Genomic DNA, 14,430 nt, shown 5'->3' on the forward strand with positions numbered 1-14,430 from the left:
TATATATATATGTAAATGAGGCTAATGTTTCCGGAGCCCAGCCACGCCCACTGTGAAGGAGCCCAGCACCGCCCCGCATCCTCCGAATCTCCTCCTTGCTCCCTGACGTCACAAAGCTAGAGCGCCGTAAGCTTGCGATGCGCGAGCTAGCGCATGCGCAGTGTCGGCATAGTGTTCCTTCCCTGTGCTGGCATCAGCCTCAGGGAACGAACCGCGCATGGGCTAGCTCACACATCGTGAGATTACTGCGCTCTAGCTTTGTGGCGTCGGGGAGCAAGGAGGAGATTTGGAGGATGCGGGGCGGTGCTGGGCTCCTTGACAGTGGGCTTGGCTGGGCTCCTTGACAGTGGGCATGGCTGGGCTCCTTCACAGTGGGCATGGCTGGGCTCCTTCACAGTGGGCATGGCTGGGCTCCTTCACAGTGGGCATGGCTGGGCTCCTTCACAGTGGGCATGGCAGGGCTCCTTCACAGTGGGCATGGCTGGGCTCCTTCACAGTGGGCATGGCTGGGCTCCTTCACAGTGGGCATGGCTGGGCTCCTTCACAGTGGGCATGGCTGGGCTCCTTCACAGTGGGCATGGCAGGGCTCCTTCACAGTGGGCATGGCAGGGCTCCTTCACAGTGGGCATGGCTGGGCTCCTTCACAGTGGGCATGGCTGGGCTCCTTCACAGTGGGCATGGCTGGGCTCAGAGTCAGAGAACACTGGACTCATCTCTGAATTATGGAGGAGACAGGACTCATCTAAGGTTCATTTACATATCTATAAAATAGTTTTTTTGACACACAGAGCTATGGGGACTGGGTATTGCGGATGTGCTAGCGGCCATCTAGCAACCCATGTCCTCAGCTCTATGCACAAAATCCAGGTGACAGGTTTCCTTTAAGCGATTTAGGCTACTTTCACACTTGCGTTTGGTGCGGATCCGTCATGGGTCTGCACAGACTGATCCGTTCAGATAATACAACCGCATGCATCCGTACGGATCTGTATTATCTGTAACATAGCCAAAACGGATCCGTCTTGAACACCATTGAAAGTCAATGAGGGACGGATCCGTTTTCTATTGTGCCAGATTGTGTCAGAGAAAACGGATCCGTCCCCATTGACTTACATTGTGTGTCGGAACGGATCCGTTTGGCTCCACATCGCATGTCTGAGCGGATCCTTTTCCATTCAGAATGCATTAGGGCAAAACTGATCCGTTTTGGACCGCCTGTGAGAGCCCTGAACGGATCTCAGAAACAGAAACCAAAACGCCAGTGTGAAAGTAGCCTTACTTTACCTTGATTTGTATTCAAGTTCAGTAGCAGAAATAAACAAAATCCCGCCATAAAGTTTCTACTTCCTTGCTACTGAAGGCTGAATCCATGCAGGGACTGTGTGTAATGTGACGGTGCCATCACCACGCTCTTATCTGGGCCTTGTGCAAACATCTCCCCGCTCCAATGACATCACGGCTGCTCCATAAAAGGTTAACGAACTTTGACACCGCCACAGACTGCGATTAATAGCGCAGAGCGAACAATGACGACTGACACTTCCCGGCACTGAGGATCTAAGGCACCAGCGAGGCGAATCTCTGTAAGTGACAAATCTCTGCTCTTTTCTACATATTATTATAATTCTACTATTGTTGTTATTATAATTATTATTATTAGTAGTAGTAGCAACATATTATTATTTGTAGTATATTATTACTGTTAGTAGCATTATTATTTTATTAGTATATTAGTATTATTGTTAATAGTATTATATTATTATTTGTAGTATTACTATATTATTGTTATTATTATTATTAGTAGTATTTTACTATTGTTAGTATTACATTATTATTTGTAGTATTACTATATTATTACTAGTATTCTTTTTATTATTTTTAGTATTACATTATTTGTAGTAGTATTATTATAATATTATTGTTAGTATTGTATTGTTATTGTTAGTAGTATTATATTATTAGTAGCAGTATATTAGTATTATTGTATGTAGTATTTTTATTTGTAGTATTACTATATTATTATTATTATTATTAATAGTAGTAGTAGTATTTTATTATTATTGTTAGTAGCAGTATTAGTCCTCATGCACACGACCATAGCAGGTCCGTGCCCGTATTGTGGCCCGCAAACAGCAGGTCCACAATAGACGGGTACCGGCTGCGTGCGCTCTGTATCACGGATGCAGACCCATTAACTTGAAGGGGTCCGCAATCCGGAAGAAACGGTGCGGAACGGAGATACGGATAGGAAGCCCACAGAAGCACTCCGTAGTTTTCTGTCCGTGCCTCCGCGCCACAAAAGTACTGCATACACTACTTTTTTGCAGCGCGGACCGCCGTATGCGAATCGCAGACCCCATTCAAATCAATGGGTCCACGCAGTCCGACAGCGGGCACACGGTCAGTGCCTGTGCATTGCGGACCGCAATTTGGGATCCGCAGCATGGGCATGGCCGGCACAGAGTTGTTTGCATGAGTACTTATATTATCATTAGAGCTTATGCTCACGACCGTATGTATTTTGAAGTCCGCAAAAAAAATACGGATGATTTCTGTGTGCATTTCGTATTTTGCGGAACGGAACAGCTAGCCCCTAATAGAACAGTACTATCCTTGTCCGTTATGTGGACAATAATAGGACATGTTCTATTTTTCTAAACGGAATGGAGTAACTTCCATTTTTTTTTGCGGACTCATTGAAATGAATGGTTCCGTATACGGTTCACAAAAAAAACCTGAACGGACATGGAAAGAAAATACGTTCGTGTGCATGAACCCTTAGAAGTAGTACTAGTATATTAGTATTATTGTTAGTAGTATTATTATATTATTATTTGTAGTATCACTATATTATTATTTTATTACTGTTAGTAGTAGTAGTAGTATAATATTATTATTTGTAGTATAACCATATTATTAGTACTGGGACCACAGCATCTGAATGGTCTTTTACTGGAAGCGTGCTGCTCCCATTGAATGAGCAGCCCTCCCCCCCCCCCCCCTGCGACAAGAACGAGTGAGGCACCCAGGCCTGCAATAGCAAACTTCATATAAAGTCCTGCAGTGCTTAACGGGGTTGTCCAGGACTAGAAAAAGATGACTGCTTTCTTCCAAACACAGCACCACACTTGTCCACAGGTTCTGTCTGGTATTACAGCTCAGCATCATTCGCTTCAATGGAGTTGAGCTGCAATACCAGATACAACCCATGGACAGGGGTGGTGCTGTTTTTGGAATAAAGTAGCGATATGTTTCTAATCCTGGAGAACCCCTTTAAAAGGAACGCAGCAATTTTACCATAGGCTGAACTCGTAAGTCTATAGCAGAAGCAATATAATGATTGTATGCAGTGATGGCCAGTTCGCCGTGTTCGCCCGCAAATACATGCGGGCTGTCATCTTAACTCACAAGTCCGGCGATGCACAGGTAAGTTTTTACCTGTGTCGGGAGCCGGTCTGAAACAAATGCGGTCAGCGGGAGCAGGCAGTTCCGAGAACAGCCCGAAGAAGGCCCCCGGCGGCTGTTCTTGGAACTGCCTGCTCCAGGTGACCGCATTTGTTTCAGACCAGCTCCCGGCACAGGTAAGGACTTACCTGTGCATCGCCGGACTTGTGAGTTAAGACGGCAGCCCGCATGTGTTCGCTGGCGAACACGGCGAACTGGCCATCACAAGACCCCTTTAAAAATAAAGTGGAAAAAAACGACTAAAATTCTAATCATCCCTCTTTTCTCATTTTCCATATAAAAAATAAAATTCTAAATAAACTTCATTGGTATCACCAAATCAGAAAATGACTGCTATAAAAAAAAAATATATAGTTATCCCATAACGGAATTTTTTTTTTAAATGGCCAAATCAGTTTTTTTTGTTGCTTTGCCTCCCCCCCCCCAAAATTAAATAAAGTCATCCATACCACCAAATTGTATGAATAAAAACTACAGCTCGCCTTGTGAAAAAGATGTCACAGACGGCAATATAGAAAGTTACAGATGTCAGAATATGGTAATGCCATTTAGTTTTTTATGTATTAAAGAATGATAAAAAAAAAGCACTTTACATTTGGCACTGCTGTAATCGTACTTACTTGCAGAATAAAGATAACGTCACCATAAAAATATAACCTGTAAAACAATAGAGCAATTGCTTTTTTTTCCCCAGTTCCACCAGATTAATCATTTTTGTCCATCTCTCCAATATACCAAGAGCTCTCGGACTGAAAGCAAATAACAATCCAAGAAAGTTGTTAATTGAAACAAAGGAAAAGGTGATAGAACTCCTTAAAGAAGGAAATCCAGCACGGTGTAAATATAGCGTATACACAATATGATCTTCACATTTAAAAGTATAATAAATATTTCAGCAATGCAATTTAACCACTTGTGGACGACTTTAAGGCCTCGTTCACATTTCTGTGTCATTCCGTGACATTTCCCAGTTCCACCACATTAAACATTTTTGTCCATTTCCCCAAGATATTGTATGGACTAATAAATGGTGCTAGTAGAAAGTACAACCTGCAACTCAAAAAAACAAGCCCTCATGTGACTATGTGAATGGAAAAATAATTTTTTTATTGCTTTTAGAAGGCTGGGGGTTAAAAACAAAAATGGAAAATGACTTTGGCATCAAGGCCTCTTTTTCCTGTTCCGTTCCCGTTCCGTTTTTTGCGGTCTGTATATATACCGTATACAGAACTATTAATTTCAGTGGGTCTGAAAAAAAAATGGAATTTACTCTGTATGCATTCCATTTCTGTATTTCCGTTCAAAGATAGAACATGTCCTATTATTGACAAGGATAGTACTGGTCTATTTTAAGGGGCCAGATGTTCCGTTCCGCAAAAAACGGAATGCACACGGATGTCATCCGTATTTTTTGCGGATCTGTTTTTGCAGACCAAGATTGTTTTTTTTACCAAATTTTTCATTGTGCTGCAAAAATCTGAGCTTTTTTTTTGCCAGGGACAAGCCTGTAGTAGGGTTGTTTTTTTGTTGGATGAGTTGTAGTTTTTTTTTACACTATTTTATATATCATTTGTAAGCAGTTTTTTTGTAAGGGAATCTTTCACCAACGACTTCCCTTTCCAGCTGTTTGTATAGACACATAGCTGCCGTTCACCTGATTAAAACGCTGTTTTTCTTTTGTTGATCAGAGGCTCCGTCCCTAAGTTATGATACTTTGTCCTAATGTTCAAATTAGGCCTTTGGTGTGTGGTACAAATACCAGGATAACTTTGTGTTATTGGCGGGTGTGGATACAGCAGTACCAAATTTGTATGATTTTTGCTCATTTTTGCTCAATAAAAAATGATAGTATAATAAAAAGCCACTTTTTATATTTCCGTTGACGTAACCACTGTATGATGGCATTGTTTTTTGCAGGTCTGGTTGTAGTTTTGGCACCATTTAAAATTCCTTTAGGCCTCTTTCACGCGGGCGTCCCGAATTTGCTCCGGATGCATCCCGGGTGCATTGCGGGAAACCCGCACGAGGGCGCACGCAATTTCAGTCAGTTTTGACTGCAATTGCGTTGTTCAGTTTTTCACGTGGGTGCAATGCGTTTTGCACGCGCGTGATAAAAAACTAAATGTGGTACCCGGACTTCTTCACTGAAGTTCGGGTTTGGTGTTCTGTAGATTTTATTATTTTCCCTTATAACATGGCTATAAGGGAAAATAATAGCATTCTTAATACAGAATGCTTGCTAAAATGTCGATTGAGGGGTTAAAAAAAAAAATAATTAACTCACCTCATCCACTTGATCTCGCACAGTCTGCATCGTCTTCTTTCTTCTTCTTTGAGGACCTGCAAAAGGACCTTTGATGACCACGTGGTGAGCGCGGTGACGTCAGCGCAGGTCCTGCTGAAGATAGAAGATCCTTCTATCTTCATTCAGCAGGACCTGCGCTGACGCCTCCGGCGCTTGCTATACTCTTTCTAGTGCTGTTACATGCCGAGTGTCAGGGTTATATGTGCTGCCGATAGGCTGACAGAGGGAACCCCTTGTCAAACACTCAGGCTTCTAAGGGGTTAGTCTGCAGGTATCTCTGGTCACTGTAATTGTGGTCAGAACATGGCTGTGCCTTACACCCGCGCTCCTGCCGTGATCTTGTGGGTACGACCTCATCAAGATTTTTGAAACGACTTCATCAATATTTTTGGCGATCATGTGGTAGCCATACCAGGTTATGTCAATTAGTTACAGAGGACCCCTCCCCTCTCCTGACATGTCTGTTTTATGACTACTTGCACCCCCCATGTAATAACAATTCTGCAGCTTCCTATGTCTCTATGTTGTGCCATTCCTCTATTATTCGTACTAGAAGTTATGAATGAATAGCCAGCAGTCTGCGGTAAGGCCTGTTTCACGCCGGCGTTTACTCGGTCCGGCAGGGGAACAGTCTGCTAGATCCGTACTACAGTGTACACCCGTGAGCTGCCAGAAGTCCACCAGGCACCATTCACTATAATATGCGGCTGGACAAAAAACACTGCGGCTCTGATACCATAGTGGCCCCAAAGTCCAGGAGAAAAGAAAAAAAAAACATTTGGAGCTGCTTTTGGAGATAATCACTAGACACCAGGGTCTATTTCTTTGGCCCCTTTCAGACCAGCGAGTTCCACGCTCCAGACTTTGCAGCATGTGTCTGCAGCAGCTCCCATCCTGACCTCCCGGAACTGACGGGGTCGCATAGCATTATATTGATTTTTGATGCTATGTAACCCTTAGAGGTCTGGAATGTATTGGATAACACTGACATAATGCTGGGTTCACACCTAGGCGTTTCTCAAACGCGCGTTTCTATGCGCGTTTTTGTCGCGCGTTTTATGCGCGTTTTTTTTAATGGGTGATTGACAGCAGTGTTGTCCAAAGAGTCTATGGCCCAAACGCGCGTCAAACGCGCCAAAAAAAGCTCCTGTACTTGTTTGAGCGTCGGGCGTTTTACAGCGCGATCGTACGCGCTGTAAAACGCCCAGGTGTGAACCCTTCCCATAGGGAATCATTGGTTCTTGCCTGTTGTGCGTTTTACAGCGCGTAGGAACGCGCTGTAAAACGCTCAGGTGTGAACCCAGCGTTAGGCCTCATGCACCCGGCCGTTGCCGTATTGCAGCCCGCAAACAGCGGGTCCGCGATATGTGGGCACCGGCCGTGTGCTCCCCACATCACGGATGCGGACCTATTCACTTGAATCCGGAGCTGCGGTGTGGAACGGAGGCACAGAATCCAACAGAAGCACTACGGAGTGCTTCAGTGGTGTTTCTGTCTGTGCCTCTGCACAGCAAAAAAATAGAACGTTTTATATTTTTTTACGGTGCGGACGGATCACTGACCCATTCATGTTGAATGGTTCTTGATCAGTCCCGGCCGCTGCACGGATGTTGCCCTTGCACTGGGGACCACAATGCACGGAACAGCCACACAATGGCCGTGTGCATAAGGCCTTATTCAATACATTCCAGAACTGTAAGGGTTATATAGCATCATAAATCAATATAATACTATGCGACCCCAGCAGTGCTGGGTGGTCAGGACGGGAGCTGTCTCATACTCACGCTCCAAGTCCGAAGTGTGACACTCGCTCATCTGAAAGGGGGCTTTGATTCAAAACCTATTAGATGTTATTGATGATATGGGGTTTTGGCCCTGAGAATAATTTCCTCTGGTGGGCACAAGAAACCCCAGTCCGATACTGGCCGAATAATGTCAACCCCAGTTATAGGAGAAATCAGCAATGTCCCAAAAAAATTATGTTACTTGCCCCCCAAGGTTTTGTCTGTAATGCCTCATTTACACAGTCAGTGGGGGAGATTTATCAAAACTGGTGTAAAGGAAAACTGGCCTTAGTTGCCTAAAGCAACCAATCAGATTCCACCTTTCATTTTCCAAAGGAGCTCTGAAAAATGAAAGGTGGACTCTAATTGGTTGCTATGGGCAACTAAGGCCAGTTTTGATAAATCTCCCCCAGTGTTCGGTCAGTGATTTCCATCAGTGATTTTGAGCCAAAACAAGGTGCGGCTCTAAACCCAGAACAGGAGCAGGTCTTTTCCTTATATCTCATGTCTGTGCAGGCTTCACTCCTGGTTTTGGCCACAATCACTGATGAAAATCACTGACTAAGGGCTCATGCACACGAACGTATATTCTTTCTATGTCCGTTCCATATTTTTTTTGCGGACCGTATACGGAACCATTCATTTCAATGGGTCCGCAAAAAAAAATGAAGTTACTCTGTGTGCATTTCGTTTCCGTATGTCCGTATTTCGATTCCGCCAAAAAATAGAACATGTCCTATTATTGTCCGCATTACGGACAAGTATAGTACTGTTCTATTAGGGACCAGCTGTTCCGTTCTGCAAAATACGGAATGCACACGGACGTCACACGCAAAATACATACGGTTGTGTGTATGAGGCCTAAGGGCACCACAGTATGTATTTTGAGGTCCACAAAATACGGATCCGCAAAAAAATATGGATGACGTCTGTATGGCATCAAAACGGATCGCCCATGCGGTCATAAGAAAACTGAGTAATTTCCATTTTTTTGTGGACCCATTAAAGTTAATGGTTCTGCATACGGGCCACAAAAAAAGACTAAAATGGAACGATCACGGAAAAAAATATGTTCATGTGCATAAGCCCTTACAACAGGGATCAGCAACCTCCAGCACTCCTGGTGTTGTGAAACGACATCTCCCATCATGCACACTTGCTCGGCTGTTCTCTGAACACCCACAGAAGTGAAATGAGCATACTGGGTGTTGTAGTTTCATAACAGCTGGAGTGCTGAAGGTTGCTGATCCCTGCCTTAGGGCTCATGCACACAACCTATGATGCTGTGCGCTCTCGTGCACACGATGTATGCCGCTCCGGGACATATGGCCCGCTCACGGACTGTATGTCTCGGAGGGCATACGGTCGTGTGCATGAGCCCTTACAATGACATGTCAATAGGCATAAGACAACACAAAAACTACAAATACTGGCATATTTTACCTCAGCGCGTGTAACGGACTGCACATGCACAGCACATGGTATGGGTCCACTAGTATTAATGGCTCAGCCAATATAAAAATCCCAGACAATTTATAAGTGTGGGTGCAATGCGTTTTTCACTGATGGTTGCTAAGAGATGTTTTTTGTAAACCTTCAGTTTTTTATCATGCGTGTGAAAAACGCATCAAAACGCATTGCATCCGCATGGAAAAAACTGAACAATTGAACGCACCCTGAACATATCCAAGGCTAATCCGTATAGTTCGTGTGAAAGAGGCCTTAAGACTAGTGTCACACCTGTGACAGGTGTTAGAAGGTCTGAAAGACTGACTGCACATGAGTGATCTGACAGCCTCTTTTGGTTTCACTTTGTCTGTGTTGCTGCTATGTCCACACCTTCTGTTCAGGTGTGGATCATGTGACCTTTACCTCTCCCTATTTAGTCTGACTTTACCCATCACTCCTTGCTCTGGATAGCTTCATTTGGTTTTGGATCATCCATCAGCCTCAGAAGTTAAGTGTTCTGCTTGTTGTGTTTTGTATTCACCCCCCCCCCCTTCCTGCCGGGGTTGTTTACTAGGCCTCAGCGAGATGCTGGTTTCTTCACCAGGGAAGGAACGGGTTGTCTCTGCCCTGTCATTACCTTTAGAGAATCCGAGGGTTACCAGGGTTTTCCAGGTTCCTGTGTATGGGCATCTCTACCATTGAGAGGTGCCCATACGGATAGGAGTTAGGGCCAGGAACAGGGGTTTATAGGGGGTGACCCTTTTTTCTTCCCTAGCGGTGAGGCCTAGTGTCTTTTCTCTTCCTTCTTGTTGTCTTTTGCATGTACCAGTTTTTGTCCGGCCAAAACGTGGAGCTCATGCAGGAAACTGGATGAAATCCCACTGGAACTCCCATAGAAATGAAAGGAGCATGCTGGGATTTGTAGATTTGCAACAGCTTGGCTGTAGTAAATGGGTTGTCCATGTCAAACGATGCCAAATTGCCCAAATGTCCTGTTTTTTTGTGGGATTGTCCTGAGCGGGGGATGGGGAGGTGCAAATTAGCCAGTGAGCGTGTGTTTCTTTAGGAATCTAGGGCTATAAACTTGTGTGATTCAGTCGGGAGATATGAGTCTGTCTGGTGTAGTAGTTCTAGTTTCATCCAACATAAAATGGCTGCTGACAAATAGGTCCACCCAAAAGATGGGTGCAAGTTTGATGCTTTGACTGGTTTTTACCCTCCATTAACCCAGTTTGCTTCTATTCCAGACATAAGAAAAAAATGCAGAAGAGCGGTCCCCACAGCGACTATGATAATCTACCGATGAGTTATGTACAAGCAGGTCAAAACCCAGCCTACCCTCCACAGGCACCACCATACTCCTCCACCTACATGCCAGCTGCACCACCATACAGTGAACAAAACCCCTCACTGGTGGGTGCGCCAGGTTATAGCGCCTACCCTCCTCCTCCTGACCAGCCTCATCATGGTTTCCTTGGTGAAGGTGGTCCCAAACCAGATGTAGAAATGCCACCGGAGTACACGGCTGGGATTGAGGATATCAACCCATTCTCTGAACGTGCAGTCAGAAGAGGTAAGTAAATCCCAAAAGAAAAGTCGCCACCGCTATCTGCATTCCTGCCGTTAAGACCACCGAGTGAGCAATTGGAGTTTTGCATTTTTTGTGGTCTTACACGCTGGGGGTAGTAGTTTTTCAACACATCTAAAGAGCCATAGGATGGACACTACTGTTATACGGTGCATTTATCACAAGGGCAGATGCCCTTAACTTAGAAAATTTTCCTAATACACTTGGCTAGTGTCGGCATCCGCACACCCAAATGGTCAGAAATTGCAAGGGGGCCCACATGTTGGTGATTTCCTACCTTCGTAACCTCTTCAAGCAGCTTGGAGGCCGTTGCCTTGCAGCAACGGGGTCCAGGGTTCTAATTTGACCATAGTGTCCATATATTTGTCCCATTTTTGCTTCACTTTATTACGAAGTTGTGTGGATTGGCTGCTCGGGAACCTGGTCTACTAATAATCCCGACGTCAAGTCTCTTACCAGGTTTATGGTCTGGGCTATGGATGGGATGTCACTTCTGCAACCCAATACAAGGAAGATGCTGTGAAGGAGACCAGAACTATTAATTTTCCTGGTGCATGTGCAGATGAGGTGGATTCAGGAGTTTGATTGGTTTTGGGCCTGTCCACAGGACCTCCTTTGTCCTGGGAAATGACGTTTCCTCTATAGCCCAAACAGAAAACCTGGCGTGATGTTGGCGGATGCAGGATTTCCAAAAGAGGTGCCTCACGTAACCAGGTGGCTCAGAGACGGAGTTTTCTATGTTTGATCTTTGAGAGATCATTTGCATACCTTTTCCCAGAGACCTAAAAAAAAAACTCCTTACACCTACTAGGTGCTTTCCACAAGAAGAAGTAGTACCCCCATGATCCTGACAGATGCCTCTCACCAGTTAAAGGGGTTTATCAATTTATCAGATAGGTCATCTATGTGCTCCAGTGGGGGTCCGAGACGCTGGAATCCCGAGACCCTGCTATTCTACTGTTTGAGAAGTTACCAGTGCTTGCAGTAGTGCCGTGGCCTTTTCTATCAGCTTTCCCTAAGCCAGTGACAACACCTTCATCGGTAACGTGGCCTAGGAGCAGCTCAGTCCCATTCAAATGTATGGGGCTGAGCTGCAATACCAAGCACAGCCACTATACAATGTACGGCGCTGTGCTTGGTGACCTGAGAGAAGGCCACAACACTACTGTGAGCACCGATGCTTTCTCAAACAGCTGATTGGTGGGGGTCACAAGTGTTGGATCCCTACCGATCAGATACTGACAACCTATCCAGATGTTATGTCATCAGTAAAAAAGTCTTGGCCAGTTCTCTCTGCTCTGCCCTGATGCGGGGAAATCACCCTGGAACAGTTGTGCAGAAGAGGTACTGGCTTAGTTATAATCCTTAAGTGATATCTCAAGGGTGGTTTTAAAAGGTCAAACATTGACTTATAGGATAGCTACATTCCAGCTAAGGGTACTTTCACACTAGCGTCATTGTTTTCCGGCATTGAGTTCTGTCCTAGGGGCTCAATATCGGAAAAGAACTGATCAGTTTTATCCTAATGCATTCTGAATGGAGAGCAATCCGTTCAGGATGCATCAGGATGTCTTCAGTTCAGTCTTTTCGACTTTTCAGGACGGAGATAATCCTGGCATTTTTTCCCATTGACATGCATTAATGCCGGACCCTGCATTGAGGTCTGCGCATGCTCAGACCGCAAAAAATGTGAAAAAAATAAATGCCGGATCAGTTTTTCCAGATGACACCGGAGAGACGGATCCGGCATTTCAATGCATTTGTCATACGGATCAGGATCCTGATCTGTCTGACAAATGCCATCAGTTTGCATACGTTTTGACGGATCCGGCAGGCAGTTCCGGCGACGGAACTGCCTGCCGGAATTCTCTGCCGCAAGTGTGAAAGTGTGCAAACGTGTGCAAACAGATAGCATTTGTAGACGGATCCGGATGTGGATCCGTCTAACAAATGCATTGAGACACCGGATCCGTCTCTCCTATGTCATCCGGAAAAACTGATCCGGTATTTATTTTTATTAGCATTATTAAAGGTTTGCGCATGGGCAAATCCGTTTTACCTGAACACTTAGTGCCTGATGCATCCTGAACGGATTGCTTTCCATTCAGAATGCATTAGGATAAGGCCTCATGCACACGGCCAATGTGCGGCCATTTTGTGCATTGGGGACCGCAATTGCGGTCCCCAATGCACGGACAACATCTGTGCAGCGGGCCGGACCCATTCAACTTGAATGGGTCCGTGGTCTGTCCGCACCCCAAAAAAATATGACGTCATATTTATTTGTGGTGCGGAACAACGGAAAGAAACACCACGAAAGAACTCTGTAGTGCTTCCGGTGTTCCGTTCCGTGACTCCGTTCCGCATCTCCGGAATTTTCATGTGTTAGGCTACTTTCACATTAGCGTCAGCAGTGTCTGGCAGGCTGTTCCGGCAGGGGAACATCCAGGGGTGCACCACCAATGAGGCGAGGTAAGGCAATTGCCTCAGGCAGCACCAGGTAGGGGCAAGGGAGGGTGGAACACGGACCGTGTGATACCGGCCTGGATTTCTTCTGAGTGCAGGAGCGCACGGCGTCATTGGTTGCTATGACGCCGTGCGCTTTATGCTGCCACCGCAGTACAGTGATGCAGTGGTATAGATCATACCAGTGTATTACTGTACTGCGGCAGCAGCAGGAAGCGCACAGCGTCATAGCAACCAATGACGCCGTGCGCTCCTGCACTCAGAAGAAATCCAGGCCGGTATCACACGGTCCGTGTTCCACGGACATGTGCATTAAGCTTAAAATTGGCCCCATTATGTAGTTAGGTCCAAACTGATGGAAGGCAGGGCCAGAAATATCATATTGTGGCACATTATACTACCCCAACAGAGCCAAATACCACAGTCTATCACAAAATACATCCCCCAAAAGATCCACTAGCTAGCCGTGAGGAGGGCTCAGGTGCCACCGGGAAGCTTCCCTTTAAGGTCTATGGCCAATCCGCCCCTGGCTACCCCATGTGTGCCTCTGGAAGTCCACATGCTGCAGTTTTTGTCCGGTCGCCTCTTGGCATGTTTGCCGTGCTGCGGCCGCATCTTCCGTCCGTCCCAATTATAGTGAATGGGGCGGGAGAGGACTTCTGGCGGCACACTTGGGCTAGCGTCAGTACAGATCTGGCAGGCTAACGCTAATGTGAAAGTAGCCTTACTCTCTCCACTAATGGTAAAGATCTCATATAAATTGTAGTGGAATGCTGCCCCCTGATGGCCACTAAAGGAACTCTTATAATTGTAGGCCTTGTAGTACCTGCCTGTTCATCACAGTTATATAAAATATTGACTTGTATTTTGCTGTGTCCCAGCCTTTATCCGAAAGGTCTACATCACACTGACCATCCAGCTGGTGATAACTTTTGGACTCGTGTTCATGTTTACATTTTGGTAAGCTGATTTCTATTAAATTCTGTTGTATGTAACTAAATAGCTATATACAGACGTGGACAAAATTGTTGGTACCCTTTGGTCAATGAAAGAAAAAGTCACAATGGTCACAGAAATAACTTTAATCTGACAAAAGTAATAATAAATTAAAATTCTATAAATGTTAACCAATGAAAGTCAGACATTGTTTTTCAACCATGCTTCAACAGAATTATGTAAAAAAATAAACTCATGAAACAGGCATGGACAAAAATGATGGTACCCCTAACTTAATATTTTGTTGCGCAACCTTTTGAGGCAATCACTGCAATCAAACGCTTCCTGTAACTGTCAATGAGACATCTGCACCTCTCAGCAGGTATTTTGGCCCACTCCTCATGAGCAAACTGCTCCAGTTGTGTCCGGTTTGAAGG

The 14,430-nt window shown here is 45.2% G+C and overlaps 1 protein-coding gene across 1 annotated transcript in view; it reads left to right on the forward strand.

The window, feature by feature from the left end:
- Positions 1-1,454: 1,454 nt before the first annotated feature.
- Positions 1,455-14,430, forward strand: part of LOC122939654 (protein lifeguard 1-like) — a 29,607-nt gene continuing 16,631 nt past the window's right edge. The window contains exons 1-3 of the mRNA XM_044295788.1: positions 1,455-1,583; positions 10,251-10,576; positions 13,939-14,017. Coding sequence (XP_044151723.1) covers positions 10,264-10,576; positions 13,939-14,017 — 392 coding nt within the window. The 5' untranslated portion in view covers positions 1,455-1,583; positions 10,251-10,263. The remainder of the gene's footprint in view (positions 1,584-10,250; positions 10,577-13,938; positions 14,018-14,430) is intronic.

The sequence above is a fragment of the Bufo gargarizans genome, chromosome 5, assembly GCF_014858855.1.
Source record: "Bufo gargarizans isolate SCDJY-AF-19 chromosome 5, ASM1485885v1, whole genome shotgun sequence".
Lineage (NCBI taxonomy): Eukaryota > Metazoa > Chordata > Amphibia > Anura > Bufonidae > Bufo > Bufo gargarizans.